Source organism: Trichomonas vaginalis, chromosome V (assembly GCF_026262505.1).
Source record: "Trichomonas vaginalis G3 chromosome V, whole genome shotgun sequence".
In the NCBI taxonomy this organism is placed as follows: Eukaryota; Parabasalia; order Trichomonadida; family Trichomonadidae; genus Trichomonas; species Trichomonas vaginalis.
This window is the reverse complement of record NC_067207.1, coordinates 28786785-28806173: the sequence shown is the minus strand read 5'-3', so window position 1 is coordinate 28806173 and position 19389 is coordinate 28786785. Positions and strand designations below refer to the sequence as shown.

Genomic DNA, 19389 nt, shown 5'->3' with positions numbered 1-19389 from the left:
AATGGATCTTCCTTACTGAATAAACGTGGTATTGCTTTAACTGATTCTTCAATTAAACCGTATCCTGGTGTAATGCATTTATCCTCTAAAACTTCCATCTTTGTGCATGAAATAATAACGTCATCAACTGTTGCGTCAGCAGATGTAGCGGCTAAGCTTGTAATTAATTTGGTAGGAAGTCCGATTTGTTGGAATTTGCGATCATATTTATAAACATGATTCATAATCTTTTCATAATTTTCATCAGTTATCTTTTCATAAACGTAATTTTGTAAATCAGCAACTCTTAACGGGTCAACCTGACAAAATACTAAAGTATCCCTGAAAACATAATATTTAAGAATGATATCACCAAATGATTTAGGATAATCATCGAACGCCTGAAATGCTAACAAATCATTTACCGGAATAATCATATCAAAAGTGACATCAACTTCTTCATTTGCTTTCTTGAAAACTTCTGAAGGGTCAATATATTTACCACATACTGAGTTATCATATTTTTGAACATTATTATATAACGAATGAACAAACTTTTTAACTTTCCTTTCTGATTTTGGTTTATATGTTGCAAATGCGAAAGATTCACGGGCGCAATCCATCTGAAGATAACCGGCATCACCTCTTTCGGTTTCTACTTCTAATTGTTTAAAGCTTTGATTTGATGATTTGTAACCAACGAATAAACGCATGCATTTAAAAGCGGCATCACATGTGAAAGCTTTATTTGAAACTAGAGTTGCTTTAACTTTGCGTTTAATATATGTGTCACCTAATTGGTTCACATCATGAGCCGGATTTGTAATTCTTAAATGAGTTTGTTTATCATCAAAATATGGAGCATCAGAGTCATAGCATGAACTTTCAAGTTCTCTATAATATCTTCTACCGTCATTCTTTGCGAATATTTCATTTATCTTTTCGAATGAATGAAACACATTTCCATTAATCGGTTTAGTGTTTGGCACCAAATAGTTAGTCGTCATTTATTATAAATAAAAAATCAAAATTAAAAGATGAAAATGAATTTTTAATTTTAATGAAATAATCAACTATGGCTGCAGGTATATTTAAGAAACTGTGGGATAAAGTAAAAAGAGGAGCGCATAAAGTTTGGGAAACATTGAAGAAGGGAAATTGGATATTTAAGAATAAAGAAGCAATTAGTGACGTTGCTGAATCAATAACGCCAAAAGCTGCCCCAATAAGAGAAATATTAAATAAAGGAGAAAAAGTTTATCAAAGACTTCAACCGATACTAAGATAAAAATAATATTTATTTATTTTTCCACTATCTACCTCCTATTTTATTAAGTATTCCTTCAGCATTCCACCAATTGCGTTACCTGCTTGTGCTCCCATCGCCGGATTACCTGCTTTAGTACCTAATACTCCACCTATGATAGTTCCTGCCGTTTTCGCTACTGGTGCCAAAAAGTTTGCAATGGGTTTAATAATCTTTTGATGAACCCAACCCGCAGCTTTCTTAATTCCATCCCATAATTTTTTAAAGAATCCTGCCGCCATTTCTGATTTAATATTAATTAAAAAATATATTTCATCACTTATATTCTAATTTTTATTTAATGATAAATGAAACCAATTTTAAAAATAAATGAAACAGAGGAGGAAGAAATAAATGAAAGTGAAAATGTTCAACAAAAAATAAACGTTGTTAAACCAATTACTGAAATAAAAATTTTTTCATCTGTTGAAGAATTTAATGACTATTATGCTAATAATAAAAAATTATTTGAAGAATTGACAACGTGTAAATTGAATAAAATGTTTAAAGTTGATGGATTCAAAATTTCAAAAATAAAAGGAGTGGTTAGTTTGAAATCTATTCCTCAATCAAGAATCACCTCATTAATGAAAATAGATGATTTAACAAAAAGAATAGAAATTATTGAAGAGCGAATAAATCAAATTATTGATTTCATAAATCATGACTCGTTGAGCCCGGGTCCTTAAAGCCCATCACTGAGTTCAAGGTTATATTCATCAAATATTTCATTATTAAATGCAACTTCTGCTAGTTTATTTATTTTTTCAATACGATCATTTGAAAGTCTATCGTTTAATTTTTTCTGAAGTTTTTCATTTTCTAGTTCTGAAACTTTATTTGGATGATATGTAAATTCATGAAATTCTTTGGCCTCGGTTTTGATCATTAATTTACAAAGAACTTTTGTGGTTGGAATTCGTTTGAACCATTTATTAGTTATATTCGTTATATATTCAATATCTGGAATTAATTCCCAAATTTTTGCATTTTCAATTAATTTATTATCAAATGCAAAAGCAATGGGTTTAATATTATGTTTACCTTTATAATATAAACTTTCTACATAATCATCGAAATAAACATCTACTTGTTTAACATTTTCAAGAATTGGTGAAAGAGCATCCATTAATTGATTGACGGTTACGAATCTTGATCCACTCATTTTCTTACGAATTAAAAAAATAAATTATTCAAAAATGTCAGAAGAAAATATTTAAATAAATTATTTAAATTTTTTTACTCTATTCAAGAATTTTATTTTTGATATAACTCATTGAATTCAAAATTTTTTAAAAAATTGACACCATATATAACCAGTAGAAATTCTGCCAGTAGAAGTTCTACCAGTAGAAACTTTACTAGTAGAAGTTCTGCCAGTATAAACTCTACCAGTAGAAGTTCTACCAGTAGAAGTTCTGCCAGTAGAAGTTCTACCAGTATAAACTCTACCAGTAGAAGTTCTGCTAAAGTATTCAATTTTGAGGGAAACAGTAGAAGTTCTGCCAGTATAAACTCTACCAGTAGAAGTTCTGCCAGTATAAACTCTACCAGTAGAAGTTCTGCCAGTATAAACTCTACCAGTAGAAGTTCTGCTAAAGTATTCAATTTTGAGGGAAACAGTAGAAGTTCTGCCAGTATAAACTCTACCAGTAGAAGTTCTGCCAGTATAAACTCTACCAGTAGAAGTTCTGCCAGTATAAACTCTACCAGTAGAAGTTCTGCTAAAGTATTCATAAACACCTTTTTATATCTTATTTACATCTAACATGCACCAATTTATTTTATAACTTTATTAATACTAAATTTTATTTCATACAAAAAGTAAAAATTCATAAGTTATATATTAATTTAATAAATTATATTATCATTTATAATAAAATTTTTCGAAATGCAGATAAATTTTAACATGTTCGAAATGAAACTATTATAAAATATATTCTTTTTATTAATGGTAATATAGGAATTGTAGGAATAAAAACTTTTTATAAATTATTCATAAATTTTTAAAATCTGCTATTCGGAAGTATGTTCAAAAATCATTCAATTATGTGAGAATTCTTACGATTACAAAAAAAGTCACACAACCCGCATCATATACTACTAATCAATATCCGAGCTGGACAAATGTAAATAACTCAAGAATAAATTTTGTTTCTCATGAAACACTACTTGGAAATGGTAGTAATATATTTAATAGCAATTCTATACAATATGCAATCACAAAGATCCCTGGATTAGCAAATAAATTCATTCTTTCTGATGATGATATGTTCTGGATAAAAAAAATTCCAAATTCTTTCTATTTTAACAAAGGGGACCAATCATTCAAATTAATTGGCAAGGAATGGAAATAACCAAAAAGTTTCGCTACACTGATTGGTGTAAGAATGATAATAACGAAGCAACTTATTTTCATGCAATGTTCAAAGCTTTAAATATAATTCGAGACAAATATCCCAAATTTTCAGTTCCAACATTCACTTATGCGCATGTTCCTTTTCCGTATAGAGTTTATTTATTAAATAAGGCTATTGAAGAATTTCCAATTGTCAAAAATCAAACTTTTTTGAAATTCAGGGATTGTACAATGATTCAATTCCAAAGTTTCTTAACTTTTTATGCCCTTGCTAAAAATTTAGCCGAAACAAGATCAAATGGTTCTTTATACGTTGGAGATCCTGTATGCGATGATGTTGCTAAAAAGATAATTAGCCAAACATTAGACACAACATCAATCTGCCTCAATAAATGTAATGCAGAAGGATTTTCGAAAATAATCGAAATTTATCCAAAATCAGAATTTGAATTAGATTGATTAAAGTTCCAGTCTCACCCTCTGAATTTATGTGCATAGTATTATATAATATAGATTAGTTGAATAAGGAGGGCAGTACTGAATTTTCATGTATAATATTGTATTATATATTATCACGATATAATTTACCAATGAAAAAGTAACAAAAGCTCCGAGCCTTAATAGAGAATTTTCTATATCAGTTCTCACATTTATTTGTAGTTATTGTAGATATGATATGGCCAATTCTCGTGTTAAAGTGCCTGGAAATATACGATAAAGTAATAAAAACTCTGTTTTTTGTCAATAATAATTTTTTCCTGACACCCACAAATTTTTGATAAAAGAGATGCAAAACTTAGCTAATCTCTACGATTTCTCATAGCATTACCATATAAAACATTAAATCGAAAAAAGGGGAAAAATCTTCACAAAATATAATGTGTCAAAAAAATTGAGAGAATGTCAGAAAATTGTAAAGATGTCAATGTTTCTCAGATAATGTGATGATTTTAAATACATAAACCTTTCATATTTAATGTATGGAAAACACATCTAAATATTTTAAAAGGTAAAACAAATAAATTTTTTATTTATATAAAAATATATATATATACATTTATCTAAGTTCGAATGATCCTGTGTATTCTATAGCTAAAGTTATAAGTTTGAATGCCTTCTGATAACTTGAATATCTTGGCATGTGGAACTGGTGGAAGCAAGTTGAAGAAGTAGGCATTCTATCAATTCCTTCTGCACGATCTACTTTGAGGAATTTTTCATCATCGCCACAATTTGGAGGCAATCTTATTCTTCCAGTTGAAAACTTGAGAAGAAGAGATCTCTGTTCTGATGTCATCATCTCGCAAACTTTTAGGAAAATGTCTTGTTGAGTGTTGTCTAAATTCTCAAATTTTGTCACTTTTCTCAATGCTTCATAAGTAATTTCTCTTTCTCCGCACGCAGCGTATTCCAATGTGCTCCAGTCCAAATTAAGGAGAGGATCGATGCCGATGTTCTCCCACAATCCATCTCTTATAGCGTTGAGGGAAGCCTTCAATTCATTGATTCTGAATTCATTTGCCAAACTGATGAATTGTGCGCAATTTGAAGCAGTTATGAATTCAGTTCTTCCTCTTTGTATCAATGGCATTTCATTTCCTCTTGCGTCCTGAATGACGAACTTGTGGTTGAGTCTTGCCTTGAACTCTTCATCAGTCATTCCTTCTTTCATTGCCTCTTTAAACGAGTCAATTGTTGTCTTGTAATGATCATCAATTTCCATGATTCTTTCCAATGCAATTTCGCCTGTAATGAGGAATTCCCAGACTAAAGGTGGGAAATTGAAGAACTGGACTAAACCAGTTCTGATACAGATAGCTATGACTGCACCGAAAACTCTGTATCTCTCTGGACTGTTCTTTATCATTGGATGAGGCAAAGGAATCACTGTATCTCTGTATTGGCCAATTTCATTCCTTGAATTCGGTGTTGGAATGACTAATCCGCAATTTGGAGAACAGATGTCGAGAGCGAGTTCTGTAACAAGTTCTCGTGCTGGACCACCTGCGTCGATGCCAACTTCATTGGTGAAATGGACTTCCCAAGGACGATCAGTTGAATCTTTGAAATCATTGATGTTCTTGTAGATATTGACCATTTGAGCAATCAATGTCGCATTGTAGTTTGTAGAAACACCTTCACGGACTTCTACTGCAGAGATTCTGTCGATGTTTATGTCTGGACGCCTTGATTTGGAGTTCTTCTTGATGATATTCCTCAAGTTATCCAATTTCAATTTAGGAGAAACTAATGGCAACAAAAGTTTCATTGATGGGTTCGTCATGAAATCGTTCTTCGTATTTCCAAAGAACCAGTTCATAATTAACAGGAAATGTGCTCGTACACACAACAGATTCAACGGTTTGGTTTGTGTACTTGAAGCAATTGAATCTGGACTGATATCAACTTGCAATGAATGGTTAGAGAACAGTTTATAAGGGAATGTCGCCAAAATCAATCTGTCTGTGTTGTTGTCCCAATTAAACAAAAGATGTTTGATATCATCAATGAACCATTCCTTGTTTTGAAGAACAAATTCGTCTTTGTTCGGTCTGTCGTTGGAAATGAAATACGGACTCAAAAGTTCCCACATGTTCGTGTCATCACAAATTTCAATGTAAATTGTTGTGTGGTTGTTCAAAACAAAAGCATGAGCAAGTGTTAGTTCTTGTGGATTAGACATGTCTTCTTCAAATGAATACTGAAGTTTAATTGATGAAGGAGCAGTGGTCAACATGAAATTGGCTGAGTGTGGAACAGTTTTGATGAACTCAACTTTCAAAATTTTTGACGATAACCGCTTAGAAACCGTTGGAGGACATTTTTGGGAATATTTGGCCCAGATGCCAAGTAACTGATAGAATGGGAATCCGTATTGATTGTCTCTTGGCATGAGAAGTCTCTTGAGGGTGATGAAAAGTCCTTTCTCTTTCTTCTCGTTCGTTTCGAAACTGTCGAAACTGACGTTCTTCGGAATTTCAAACGGTTTGATTTGAATATTTTTGAGGGAAATTTTATCGGTTTCGCTTGCGAAGTAATCGAAATAATATTTGAGTGACAAATAGAACTTTTCATCCCACAAAGTTTGTATTTCTTCAAGCCATATAGCGATTTGCGGATGTTGTGCAACATCAAAGAATTTTCCTATCAATCCTAGATGTATCAAAAGATCGCCTTCGATGTCGGATTCCATCAATGGGAAGTGATTAATTAAAAACCGTAAAATGTCAGAATTATAAGTAATAAAGAAGGGGGAGTTACCCAACAAAGCTTGGATAAAGAAGATGTAAACTTTTGTTCTGAAATCCTGCATCAACAAGAAAGGAATTTCCTTCTTGAAATAATCCAAAGCGATGACGAAATATTTGAAAGAAACAACCAAATCAAAGAAAGTTCCAAGCAATGTTACGGTATCATCTTTCATCATCGGAATAGCTGCAATTAAATTACCTGGATCTTTGTTTTCTGGTGGACTCAATGTGAAACTGTGTCCTGCAGCAACTTCTATTGTATTTGAAATTTTAATACCTTTACAAGTATTAGTTGAAATTGTGCAGATGCAGTCAGGAACAACAGGTTGCAACTGTGTCTGCATGATTATCCACAGGTCGAAGCCTTGTTTCGTGAATGTCTGCGGAGAAGGTAAAGATGATGGATCAACAATTATAGCGTAAGGATGATTCTGTTTCACGGAATGGCTCGTTACATCTTTTCCTTCATTGAACAACAAACTGGCCCACGCTGTAATGAATTCAACAGCTTTGTTGTGTTTTCCAATATAATTAAAGATATTTGTGATGGCGCTCTTCTGCAAAAACTGGGAAGATTTAGGTGTCATCACGTTTTGATCAATTAAATTCAATTGGAAATTGATTGGACTCGATGAAAATGCATCGTATGGTTCAATGACAGTTAACAAACTTAACATTGATTTCAACAAAGCGTTTTGATCAGTGAAATTGAATTTGACCAATGCTCTGTCGATACCAATTGATGATGGCGAATAACACTGCAACAAAACTGTTGACAATAATGTCTTTCGCAATTTCTGGGAATATCCTGTAGCGAAATGATTCAAAATAACACTTGGAAGGATACCAAAGTTATGAGGATGTATGTGTGGCAATGTATCTCTTGGCACAAACTCTTTAATTCTGTTCTTCATACTGAGTTTTCCTGTGTGTTGATCAACAGAAAAAGTTTTAGAAGGATTGAAAACAGTCGAAATCGGATCATCATTACAATTGTTTTTCAAAACATAATATGAGTTTGGAGGTGTCGTGAAATGCAACAATTCAGTCGACAAAATCTGGTTCAATGGGAATTTAATCAACTTCTTTTGTTCAATGTTCTTTTTGTCACTTTTTTCAAGTGAAGTGACCAATTGAGTTGACGATACGGAATCAGCTGGGAAAATCATGAATTTTTCATTGGAATTCTTTCCACTGAATCTTTCGCATTCTATGTCTTCAGGTTGAGAGAACGGATGGCAAGAGATATTCAAGTCCTTTATATTTGTTATTGTTTGTACAGCGTTTGTCAAACAATTAACATTATTAATATTCTTTCTATTTCTCTTGAAAACGATTTTTCCATCCATTGTATTCAAAATCTTTTTCTCAACACCGAATTCGTATTTCAAATCAGCTCCTGGATACAAAACAACAACAAAACAAACCATTGTGCTTGTAAATACATGTTTCTGGAGTAATAATCCTGTCTCGTTATTATAAATCGAGCATTCCTTAGTCAAATGATCGTATTTCAACAACAAATTGCATTTAGGACTTTCTTTTGGTCCTAATGCTGTTTTGACTTTTCCTGAGATTGTTGATTTGTTTAATCTCCTGGAATACATCAAACACTTAATATTAGATTCGTTAATAGCCAAATGATAGAATCCTGCATCGTATGATTGTACAATATCAGCAGCTTCGATTGATAAACTTATATCTTCTGTTTGACTAAAAACTTTTGAAATAAAAACATGTAAACCATCTTTGCAAGAAATCTGTTTGTCCGTGAACACCAAACCATCTGTATCTTTAATAACAGATGGAGAAGCATAGAATAACTCTGATGTTGACGATCTAGGAGTAGTAAATCCTCCGTCATTCGATGCCAAATGTTTTCTAACGATATTCATGAAATCTGAATTATAATTTTCGAAAGAAAACTCAGGAAGAACATCATAAATCTTTTCATTAACTAACATATTAAAGAAAGTTAAATCTCTGCAGTATTCATGCATGGAACTCAATCCGTAATAAAGTAATCCTTCCGTGAAATGACTTGGATTATTCATCGTCAAAAATTTGATGAAAACATGAATTAATTGGTCATAAAATGGGAAAATGGAAGGAGTAAAAGGTGTTGAAGGAATACTTAATATAGAATCAGAGAAAGGAACACTTAATAAAGTGGATTCGGCGTTAATAGGTAATTGCCAACATTCAAAAGTTTTGTTTTGTTGGTTAATCGATGAAACATAATACAAAATTGAGGATTCGCTGTCTTTTATAAGCGAACTGAATGAAATAACATCAATAACATTACTTAATACTCCAAATACTGCATAAAGAAGTAATTGGTCGGAGAAAATTATCAATGATGATGACACTTTTTCTTTTGGAGAAATGAAATTTTCCAAAATAAATCTGAAAACATCCATTACGTATCTTCCTGTTGTAGAAGATTCATTTAAGAACCTTCTAACAAGCTGTATCAGTTTCAAACAACCACTCAAGATGATGTCCGGTGTCTTGCAAAGGTTTTCTTTCTCCAAAGACTTTTCAGAAATTGAAGGATAATCTTTTAAGAAAGAAGAATGTCCTCCAGAACAAATTCTTGAGATTTCATGGAGTATCCAATAGAAAATGGAATCCTTTGATGATGATCCTTGGCATAATTCACCCAAAGCACTAATATACCTTGTGTATTCTTGTGGTTCGCATGTCATTAATCTATTAATTATAGTGCTTGGATGAATTTTAGCATCCATTCCACTTCTATAGAACAAAGCAATTGTTTCTGGATCATCTGGATCTAATGAACTGGCTTGTGACAATTTCTGATATAAGTTCTTGAATTCATTAGTTGCAAAACTCTCTGAATTCTTTGCTAATACACAGAAAAGTGACACCAAAAGTGACACAAGTGAAGTAGAATTTTCTTTGTTAAATTTGGATTCTTTTCCTGTTAAATATTGGATTAACTTCAATGTTGGCTCAATAATTAATGATGGATATTCTTGACCAACAGAAAAAGTGACATTTGTATAGAACGCAATGAAACTTTGTTGAGCGAAATCTTCTTTTATGTTGATCGTCATTTCATTTACCAAATTTATTAATTTTATCGTTTCTGTCACTTCACTTGGGATATCTTTAGACATTGGATTAGCAACACCTAACACTAATGTTTGTATTGCATCATTTGTTGAGTATTTCTCAAGCATAAGTGAAGTGATTGCCATAGAAAGAGGAGTAAATCTATTTGACAAAATTTCTTGGATATAACCAACAGCTTGTGAAATTGATCTTCTTGCTGCATGTGCCTTTTCTATCTGATCGAAATACTGTTCAACAGTTATTTCCGATGTCATGAAACTGGAAATCTTCTTCGCCATCAAAGAGAAACTCGATTCAATGTCAGACATCAATCTCAAACATGGTTGCAAATGAACTAAAAATATACATTTCTTCATAATTAACTGTATAAATTGTTCATAACTGTTATTTGATTCATTAGTATTGGAACTTGCTTGTTTGGCTCTTCTCAAGTATCTCCTTGTCTTGTAAACAAGCTGTACAATGTTCTTTATGTATTTGGAAATCTCTACAGGTTGATTTGAACTCAAATAAATGTTTAGATCACATAAATCACTTGTTAATCCCAATTGTTTGGTGTAAGCAGCCAAAATAACTCTTTCTAAATGTCTCAAATCATTGTTCTCGACTTTCTTCACATGATCAGGTATCTTCAAATACAAATAATCAATCAATGTCTTAATTGCTTGTGATTCATCTTTGGCAACAAGAGAAGTTAAGAATCCTTCTTGTATTTCAGCGTTGTTTGAGTAACTGGTTGAATGGAAGTTGAAGGAAAGACCTTTGCGAACTAATCTTCTGTGTGATTTCTGTTCGGTGGTCGCTTGGCTTACGATATCGTTAATATCGTTTGGAGTAAGTTTTGATTCTTTCGTTGGTTGGTAGAGCCATGAGTAAGTGGTGGAACTCTTCATTAACGCGGCATTGTTCATTAATGAATCAATGTAGTCAATGTAACAGGAGTAAACAGAGTAAAATAATAAGTTATGTTGTGGATAAATTGGACAATCAAATTTGATCGTGGAAATCATATGTGTGAGCTTAACAAATAACTCATGGATCTTGGTCGTTGCGAAATCAACAACAGTTGGGAACTGTTGGAAGTGATGAAGCAACATAATAAATTTTTCAAAGATATTCATGTTAGGAATCTCAGAACGAGTGGTTTCGTTGTATGTATTCGGCATTTTATCGATACGTGCTGAGAATTCATCGAATATCATGGTGGAAAACGTAAAGAAATTATCCATCAAAATATCTTTGTTTCCTTTATCGACTTGCTGCTGGCTTAAGAGATAGTCCCTTGAGTTGATGAATAAACTACGCATGTAAGTCTCTAAAAGCTCGGTTTCTGTAATCGTCAATTTTGGATAATTCTTTATAAGGCTTAGGAATGTGTCCTTGATCGTGGTCGAGTTGAAACAGTACGGATATATACTCATATTGTGGATCTTTTGGAGAGTATATAGGATAAATTCCGTAGACATCTTCTTGATGATTTTTATGAAGACCGTTGGCAAGCTCTGCTTATTGTCTGTGAAGAGCAACTCAATGGAGTTAACAATTGTGAAGATAACAGATTTATGGGCAAAAGTGAAGTCCTCGTTTTCAAGAATTCCCACGAGAATGTTGATTGAGTCCACGGCGTAAATAAACTTCGGGGGCGCTTGGTCACCTATGACCGATATTTGTGTGTCCATATTGGATAAGTTGTAATCGAAGAGCCTGATTAGGGACAATATTGTATGCTTGCATCTCTCCAGCTTAAATCCTTCGCATTCCCGCTTGGATGCGTAGATTTCTGTGAAATAATTTATTGCATTTATTATGTATTTGACGGCATCGTTTGTGCAAGGTGCGAAGAATCTTGCCGTCGTTGGAGAATAGTTATGGTTCGATTGCGCAGCGTGGAAACTCAATCCAGCGAAGTGAACTGTGTAAAATTCGAGGAAATTTATCAAAGAATTGAGAACTTCCGCATGAGTTGAGCATGGTGCGGATGGACTGAACTCAGCCACGTTGTTTATGTCCGATCCTGTGAGCCACGGAGGCTGAGAATTGAAAGATGGGATATGAATGATCCTCTGATTGTTGCATCCCCAGTAGCATCTGTTCCACGGGTCGTAAGTGAGTGTAGAAATGACATGTTCGAGGACAAACTGCGAATCACAAATATGTCTTCCGTCAACTAACGAGAAATGCCTTGCGAAATAGGTGTATTGGTTATCAGAGGAGTTGACTAAATGGAAAAATGAGATTGTTATGCCATTTGTAGCAGCAGTTAAGTTTGATAAAAATTTTGATGGGAAAAGTTCTTCATCAAATGGTTCAAGAAGCGGGGCATCCGATCTAACGAAGTCAATAAACCTGTGGAGAACAAGATTTGGTGGCTTTATCGATAGAACTGCTACACCACATGGAGCATTCAACGAATAAAAGTACTTTGAGTCGGTAGCGTAAGGCGGATTGCACTGAGGAATGATTGTAAATTCGCCGTGTATAGAGAATTTGATCTGGGAATTGACTCTTTCGAATGGTTTCGTTCTGTAAATTGAATAAATTGGAATTTTCTGGGAATAAATCAGTAGATAGCCATTGGAGTATGTAATTGACATGTCTTCATTCGATGATTCGTTTAATTCGTCGAGTGTATACTGCTGGAATCGATTTTCATGTTTTGTGATGTTTTTGGAGAGATCTACTATGGTAAGTTTCTTTCCTTTGCCTATGATGTAGAGATGTGTGCCATCGGATGCGATGAACGATGTCTGGACTTTGCCAATTTGAGTGGAACTCGAAATTGTAGTGGAAGAAATGATTTGGTTTGTAGGGGGTGCGAAACATGTGTTTGCAAGGGATATGGAATTTATTACGGATTTTAATTGGTCGAATGAAAAATCATTTGTTTTTTCAATTTTATTTTCGAAACAAAGGTTTGTAATATATTGGAGTGACTTGATGATGGCTGTTATTTCGCCTGCACCAAATCCCCATGACAAAAGTCTGTAGATCGCGTTCTCATCGTCAGATTTAAAATCACTAAATCTTGTAGTTAAAGCAGCGTAAGATGGATGAGGACGAATTTCTTTGTATTGGACAATCTCTTTGAATTTAGTAAGAAAATCTTGATATGCTTCTTCGCTTTTAAGATATGTTCCGACATTAAAGAATTCTTCAGGGATACGTCGATGAGTGTTGACAATATCGTTTTGTATGCCGTTTATTTGCTCGTTAATCGCATTTAATCTACGTCCTTCGTTCATAAAATATGGAAATGCTCTTTCTCGTAAAAATCGAAATAAATTCGAAAGGATTTGTATTTGTTTTGGCTTAGAATCTAATGTGCCGCAAAATAAAGGAATAAGAACCTTAGAAAAGGCTTCAGATAAAGTTGATGTTGATGAATATGTAAGATAATCAGTAATAATATCGTATACCATTTCGGCAGAAGGCAGATTGAGATCTTTTTGTACTTCTTCGTTCGATTTATCGAATAAATCTGATTGGAATGATGTCTTAAGCGGAAGTTCATCAAATCCAACTTCGATAACATTCTGTCCTTCGCCTCCATATGCGTCAGCATTCTGTGTCAGGGATATACTGGCTTGAGATAAATCCTGACCCATATTGCTCGCTTAGAAGTGAAGGGTAAAAAATCAAGGGTAATTTATCAATGTCAAAATTTTAGAAAATTTTGTTCTAAAAGTTGTAAAAATAATGTACATATTTGTGTTTTATATATTCAATTTCAGCCTAAAAAAATTCAAAGTCTTTGAAAACAATTGGAAGTATTTCATATATTATCAATAGAAAGTAAAATGTGTTGATATATCGGATATTTTCTAATCATTTTTGAATGATGGAGATTAAAATATAATTGTTAGGTTTCAAAACATTCAAATTTGGAAACAGAGAGTACGCATTCATTGGGCGTGGTATATATTTGAAGATATTTTACCACAATTTGCTTGGTGGATTCTTCTCCAGCAAAGAAGAAGCAAAATCCTCTAACTCTCAATATAAATATTCTATACTTACCGAAATCAATGATGAATTCCGTGATAAAGACCACAAATTTACATTTGCACTCATTTATCCTGAAATTAAATTGTATAATATTTGGCAACAAAGCAATAATCCATTAAGTGAGAATAAAAAATGGACAACCAATAACTATTATTACGTAGAAGGATACCAAAACATCACTATATTAGCAAAGCGAAATGAAGATTACTGTAGATGGGGCGGTCTACTTCTAAGTCATTCAGAAAGTTTGATAGATGGATGTCCTGGAGGCCAAGAGTGGTTTTATACTATTGGTTATGTTGGAAGAGGTTGGGGACCTACTGAGCAGAACTTTCTCATTCCATCAAATAATGATGGTGTGAATATTGTTAGTTTATGGGTCAAAGTAATAGATGATAAATATAAAATTATACTTAGTTGTCAAGTAAACAATTACATTTCTTTCGTATACTGGATATCATACTTGGTATTCGTAATGACGTCAGAGTAAACTATATTGGTATATAAATTTCCTCATTTAATATAAATTTTTGATTCATAAGATTTCATTAACAAAACGAACTCTTCTTAACTCTCGGCTAATGGCAAGAAAGCAATTGCCTTAGAAAATGTTCCAAAGAGGAGGTAAATTGTTTTTTGTTCAAGAATATATCAGCAAATTTAGTTCCATCTCAAAGAATGTTCAATAGTAGGGAACTTAATATTACTCAATCTCGCAGAATCTATTTTAATGCAAAAAATCAACAGCGCAAAGCTTCAACTATTTAATTTTAGAAAGTTTATGTTTCTTGTAATTGCAGAAGTTTTTAAAGTATATTCACAAGAGTTAACAGTTCAACGATGAATAGAGTTTTAGATAATATTTGTAGGAACAACTTGATTATACTACAATCTCGAGCAAATATCAATATAAAGTATGTAAATGAGGGAGCAATAACTGTTATATTGATTTTAAATGTGCTTTCTAATGGCTTAATGCGAGTTTAAAGAGATAGAAACAGGATTTTTACTTACTTTGAAAAAGACCTGATTAAATACAGTATAATTTAACGCCTATGATGATATCATGTTGTATTTCGAATATTTCCTTTTGTACCTGGGCCTTTTTGAAAACATTGAATCTGATTTTCTTTGAAATTTTCCGATTTGCTGGCAGCAATCAAACATATGAATGATGAGGATGATTGCCCTCTTTGCGTGAAATTCCAAAATTTTTTTAATGTCTAGAAAATGAGAATAAACTTTTCATATTTGGATTTGAAAAAAATAAAATCAAAAAAATTTTGCAATATTTTGACTGAGTTTCGAATTAAATTTAATTTTTCATCAAATATAAGCAAGTTTTATGGAATTTAAATTGGTTATTATATTTATTTTTATTAGTATATTCTTTTATTTACGAGAAATAGGTGAATCATTCTTTTTTGAATAAATGAAATTAAATAATAACATTATACTCGGATGAGAAAGGCTTAATCTATATTACTTAGCACATAGTTTTGTAAAATATATAATCATTCATGCATTACCTCATGAATTAATTCATTCATTGGTGATTGAAATTTTATCCTCGGCAATATGTTGATTCGTTTTTCATCAGCATGGTATACTATTTCACATTGAAAACGAATTAATATTAGTTAATACAAAAATATTATCCTCAATTATCTTCTCAAAGAAACATTCCCTTCATTAATAAATGAGCACATGCCTATATTGTTTATCTGATGTTTCAAAATGGTCTAATTTATGGTTATTCATTCATAAATTGACATACAATATTTTCAAAAACGTGACGAAAATTTTAAACAGCTATTTCAGAAAAAAAAATATCATTTATCAATGGCTAAATATGTCGATAGCATTCTTCATGACTATGCTTTGACATTTGGCAAACAAGAATCAGAATCCAATAATACAAGCACAGATATTCCTAAGCGAATTCAAGATAGTCAAGTAATGCCTTCAAATGAATCTAAATTCGGAACATTACCACCAAAAGAAGCTATGAATATTGTTGAGAACTTAAAAAATGAACATGTAAAAGATTTACAAAGAATAACAGACATTACCACAGAAAATGCACAACTTAAAGCGAAAATAGATGCTTACGAAGCAATAAATAGGCATGTTGATAACTTATCAAATACGATTGATGAATTAACGCAAAAATATATTCAAACAATGCAAATTCGAACTCAACAAGCTGCTTTAATTAAAAAGCTTAGTATGGAAATTGATGATCTAAAGGCATTATTACCCCAAGAGCAAACATACGGGCGATTTTGAACTCGAAATTTTTATATACAAATAAATCTTGTTGTTTTAGTCTTTCTTGTAAATTTATGTATTTTTAACACTAATTTTGAGAATTTTTAAAATAAATTTATACAAATACAGAAGTTTAACTCTATAAATCTATATTTATTCTAAGGGTTGTAAACAAATGAAATAACTACAACAACAAATGGTTAGAAATTGCTTTTTCCTACTCCTTGACATCAGAGAATGAGGCTGATGGAACTTTAGCTTTGCTTCTATCAGATAATACAGTTCCGTAGCTTGTTCGTTTAATTCTCTCTCTATTTAACATCTTTTGAAGTTCTTCTTGCGCTTTATTCTGTCTTTCTTTTTTGATTGCCTTTACATCAGTAACAACTACGTTTGGAGGGAGTTTAACTTCCTCTTCTTTTGTCTCTTTCTTTGCTGTTTCTTTGACAAATTGGTCCAGAAGAAAATCTGGAAGTGGTGCCGATGGATCAAAATCAGATTTTTTCATTAAAATCTTTTGTCACTTTTTCATTAGAGGACTTGATTTTTTTGTTCAGTGTCTCGATTCGAATGTAATGAAATACTGAGTTACCATGCTTTGAAACTATGAAATGAAACACTCTACCATGTGTCGTTCTTGTTTTGCAAACTAATTTCATCAAATATCACAGGTCAAAGGGTATATTAGCTTCAAGAAAACACTAACTATATGAAATTTATAAGTGTAGGATCTATTCATTCTAATTTCTGCATATTTGTCTTAAATTTGGAACAAATCTTTCTTATTCTAAGATTTTTCTTATATCAATTAATGAATATAATAAGCTTCATATTGTATGATTGAAAATCCTCATATCATTCTCTATTAACTATGTCTAAATGTAAGATATTATTTTTTATATTAAATTTGTGATTTATGGAGAGAAATATTCAAATAACTAGTTTGAATGAATTAGCAAGCAAGTAAAAAACAAAATTTTAGTATGAATCGATATTAAGTCTCTTATATCTGTCTTTAGATTTGATCAGCTGGCGGGCTGTGCCTTTCACAATGTTATTGCTATATTCTTCATCGATATTTACTCCATGTTTCAACAGCCATTCAATGATTTCTGACCAATTTCCTGTTTGAGATGCGAAATGCCAAATTAGAGGTTCCCGGTACTCTTATTTTTAATGTTAACGTTGAAACCTCTTTCATAAAGCATGTCAAGAATTTTGACAGCTTGGTCTGGATTTTTATTAAAGAAATAGTATGGCCCCGGGTTACCATACTCATCAAACTTGTTCACATCGATATTGTGAGATAAGATTTCCTTTGCAATTTTTGCATTCATTCCTTTGCAGATGAAATGAACCGCAGACATCTGATCTTGTGCCTCGATATCGTATACAGTAGCATACTTCAAAATAAACTTTACGATATCGTAATTGATGCAATATCCGTTCAAAGCCCTAAAGAGTGGGAGGAAATGTTGGTCATCCTCTTGATCTAAACTAAGACCGCTTTCAACAAGTATTTTCAAGCTGTCTAATCTACCTAAAACAATTGCTGAATTAATTGGTGCAGTTTGTGATTTATTTTGGCCATGATGCGATAGTAGGATAGATAATGAAGCTGCATCACATAATAGAGTTGATCTTTGTATTGCTTTTTCTGCATAAAGATGAAGATTTATTCCTTTTAGGCAGAGAAGTTGTATAGAACGCGCGGATTTGGAACTAGCTGCTAAAGTCAGATATTTTTGATGATTTTTGGAGTCATTTTGAAAAGCTTCATCAGTCATTTGACTTAAAATGTAAGCAACAACTTCAGAAGCATCATTGGCGCAAGCATAATGTAGAGGATTATCATCATGAGCATTTGGTAAAAGAAGATCGAGCTTTGCAACTTTGTGAAGGTAAATAAAAATATCCAATGCATTATAATATGCAGCAGCGTGCATTATATGTACACCATCTGCTGCTATATCATTAAAAATAATAGGCCTACTAAATTTACTAAATTTATCTTGATTTTCTCCAATCGAAATATACAAATTTTGGATGTTTTTAGTTGCAATAATTTCAGCTATATTGTCATCCTTAAGTATGCCGATGTACTTCGTGGACTGTATGGAAAGTTGGCGGGATCCAAAAAACATCTAAAATTATAAATAATGACAAAATTTTTCCGATTATTTAGGTTTCAAATATTTCAAGGAATTTAATTCTATCAAAAATAAGGGTTCAACAATTACAATTTTAAAATTGTTATTAGAAACTGTATGCCTGTGGAAAAATTCCAGAATTTGCATTTTTATGAGGCTTGGAAAAATTCAGATTTATTTCATTGTAATGAGGGATTAAGTAAAATACAATGATTTCCGCAATTTCAAATTAAATTGAATGAATAGGAGTGGAATTTGGATTATTGCTAAGAGATTAGTTTGCATAAATAGGGAATTACCTATACTCTATGAAAAATAATTAGTTCATAAAAAAATTGAGTGTAAAATCAAAATTGTTAACATAAAAAATCTCTTTTTTTGCAATCGATATATATTTCAAGGTACATTCGAATTTTTATTATTTTTTTAAAAGGAAGGGTTTTATCTCAATTTTTTGATAATAGTAAACTATTGAAAACAAAACTATTCAAAACATCATTTTTTTTCGATGCATTCTACAACAAGCATCACCTACACAAAGAAGTATGTTGGTAACACCCAAACAGGCAATGTCTACCTTTGGGGCCCTAACGGATGTATCCATGTCGAACATTTCGACTGCAACCCAAGAAGAAAACAGGATCCAGTCATTGGCACTACATTCCAAGAGGCATATAATCGATGCAAAGATATCCAAAGACAGTACGAGCCTGTTTTTGAAAATTCTGCAACCAACATCGAATCTCGTTTTGTTGATGAAATGGAAACCGATTCTCCAATTGGTTTCATCTTCCAAATTGATCAATGTGAACCCACACCTCCAGATTGGCCAGAAATCGAGGATCCCTTCCAAGATTTTGAGGAGCCTTCTCTTCCCAATTCTCATCAGGACTTAATCCACATTAATATCAACATTGCCTTTGAGCGTTATCACAGCTGATGAAAATAATGAAAACAATTTTTTCTTTT

The 19389-nt window shown here is 32.3% G+C and overlaps 7 protein-coding genes across 7 annotated transcripts; 3 read left to right on the top strand and 4 right to left on the bottom strand.

The window, feature by feature from the left end:
- Positions 1–2542: 2542 nt before the first annotated feature.
- Positions 2543–3025, bottom strand: TVAGG3_0421330 (uncharacterized protein; the record flags this gene model as incomplete). Its single annotated transcript, XM_001322970.1, has 1 exon — positions 2543–3022. The coding sequence occupies one exon, from the start codon at positions 3020–3022 to the stop codon at positions 2543–2545; it is 480 nt and encodes a 159-aa protein (XP_001323005.1).
- An 850-nt stretch (positions 3026–3875) lies between these two features.
- Positions 3876–4103, top strand: TVAGG3_0421320 (uncharacterized protein; the record flags this gene model as incomplete). Its single annotated transcript, XM_001322971.1, has 1 exon — positions 3876–4103. The coding sequence occupies one exon, from the start codon at positions 3876–3878 to the stop codon at positions 4101–4103; it is 228 nt and encodes a 75-aa protein (XP_001323006.1).
- A 495-nt stretch (positions 4104–4598) lies between these two features.
- On the bottom strand, positions 4599–13611 carry TVAGG3_0421310 (guanyl-nucleotide exchange factor protein; the record flags this gene model as incomplete). Its single annotated transcript, XM_001322972.1, has 1 exon — positions 4702–13599. One exon carries the CDS (start codon positions 13597–13599, stop codon positions 4702–4704), a length of 8898 nt encoding a protein of 2965 aa, XP_001323007.1.
- A 1762-nt stretch (positions 13612–15373) lies between these two features.
- On the top strand, positions 15374–16288 carry TVAGG3_0421300 (uncharacterized protein; the record flags this gene model as incomplete). The annotated part of the gene is made up of 1 exon (XM_001322973.2): positions 15842–16288. One exon carries the CDS (start codon positions 15842–15844, stop codon positions 16286–16288), a length of 447 nt encoding a protein of 148 aa, XP_001323008.1.
- A 199-nt stretch (positions 16289–16487) lies between these two features.
- On the bottom strand, positions 16488–16778 carry TVAGG3_0421290 (uncharacterized protein; the record flags this gene model as incomplete). The annotated part of the gene is made up of 1 exon (XM_001322974.1): positions 16488–16778. One exon carries the CDS (start codon positions 16776–16778, stop codon positions 16488–16490), a length of 291 nt encoding a protein of 96 aa, XP_001323009.1.
- Positions 16779–17207: 429 nt separating this feature from the next.
- On the bottom strand, positions 17208–18424 carry TVAGG3_0421280 (spectrin binding; the record flags this gene model as incomplete). Its single annotated transcript, XM_001322975.2, has 1 exon — positions 17419–18414. The coding sequence occupies one exon, from the start codon at positions 18412–18414 to the stop codon at positions 17419–17421; it is 996 nt and encodes a 331-aa protein (XP_001323010.1).
- A 362-nt stretch (positions 18425–18786) lies between these two features.
- TVAGG3_0421270 (uncharacterized protein) lies at positions 18787–19360 on the top strand (the record flags this gene model as incomplete). Its single annotated transcript, XM_001322976.1, has 1 exon — positions 18929–19360. One exon carries the CDS (start codon positions 18929–18931, stop codon positions 19358–19360), a length of 432 nt encoding a protein of 143 aa, XP_001323011.1.
- Between the last annotated feature and the right edge of the window lie 29 nt (positions 19361–19389).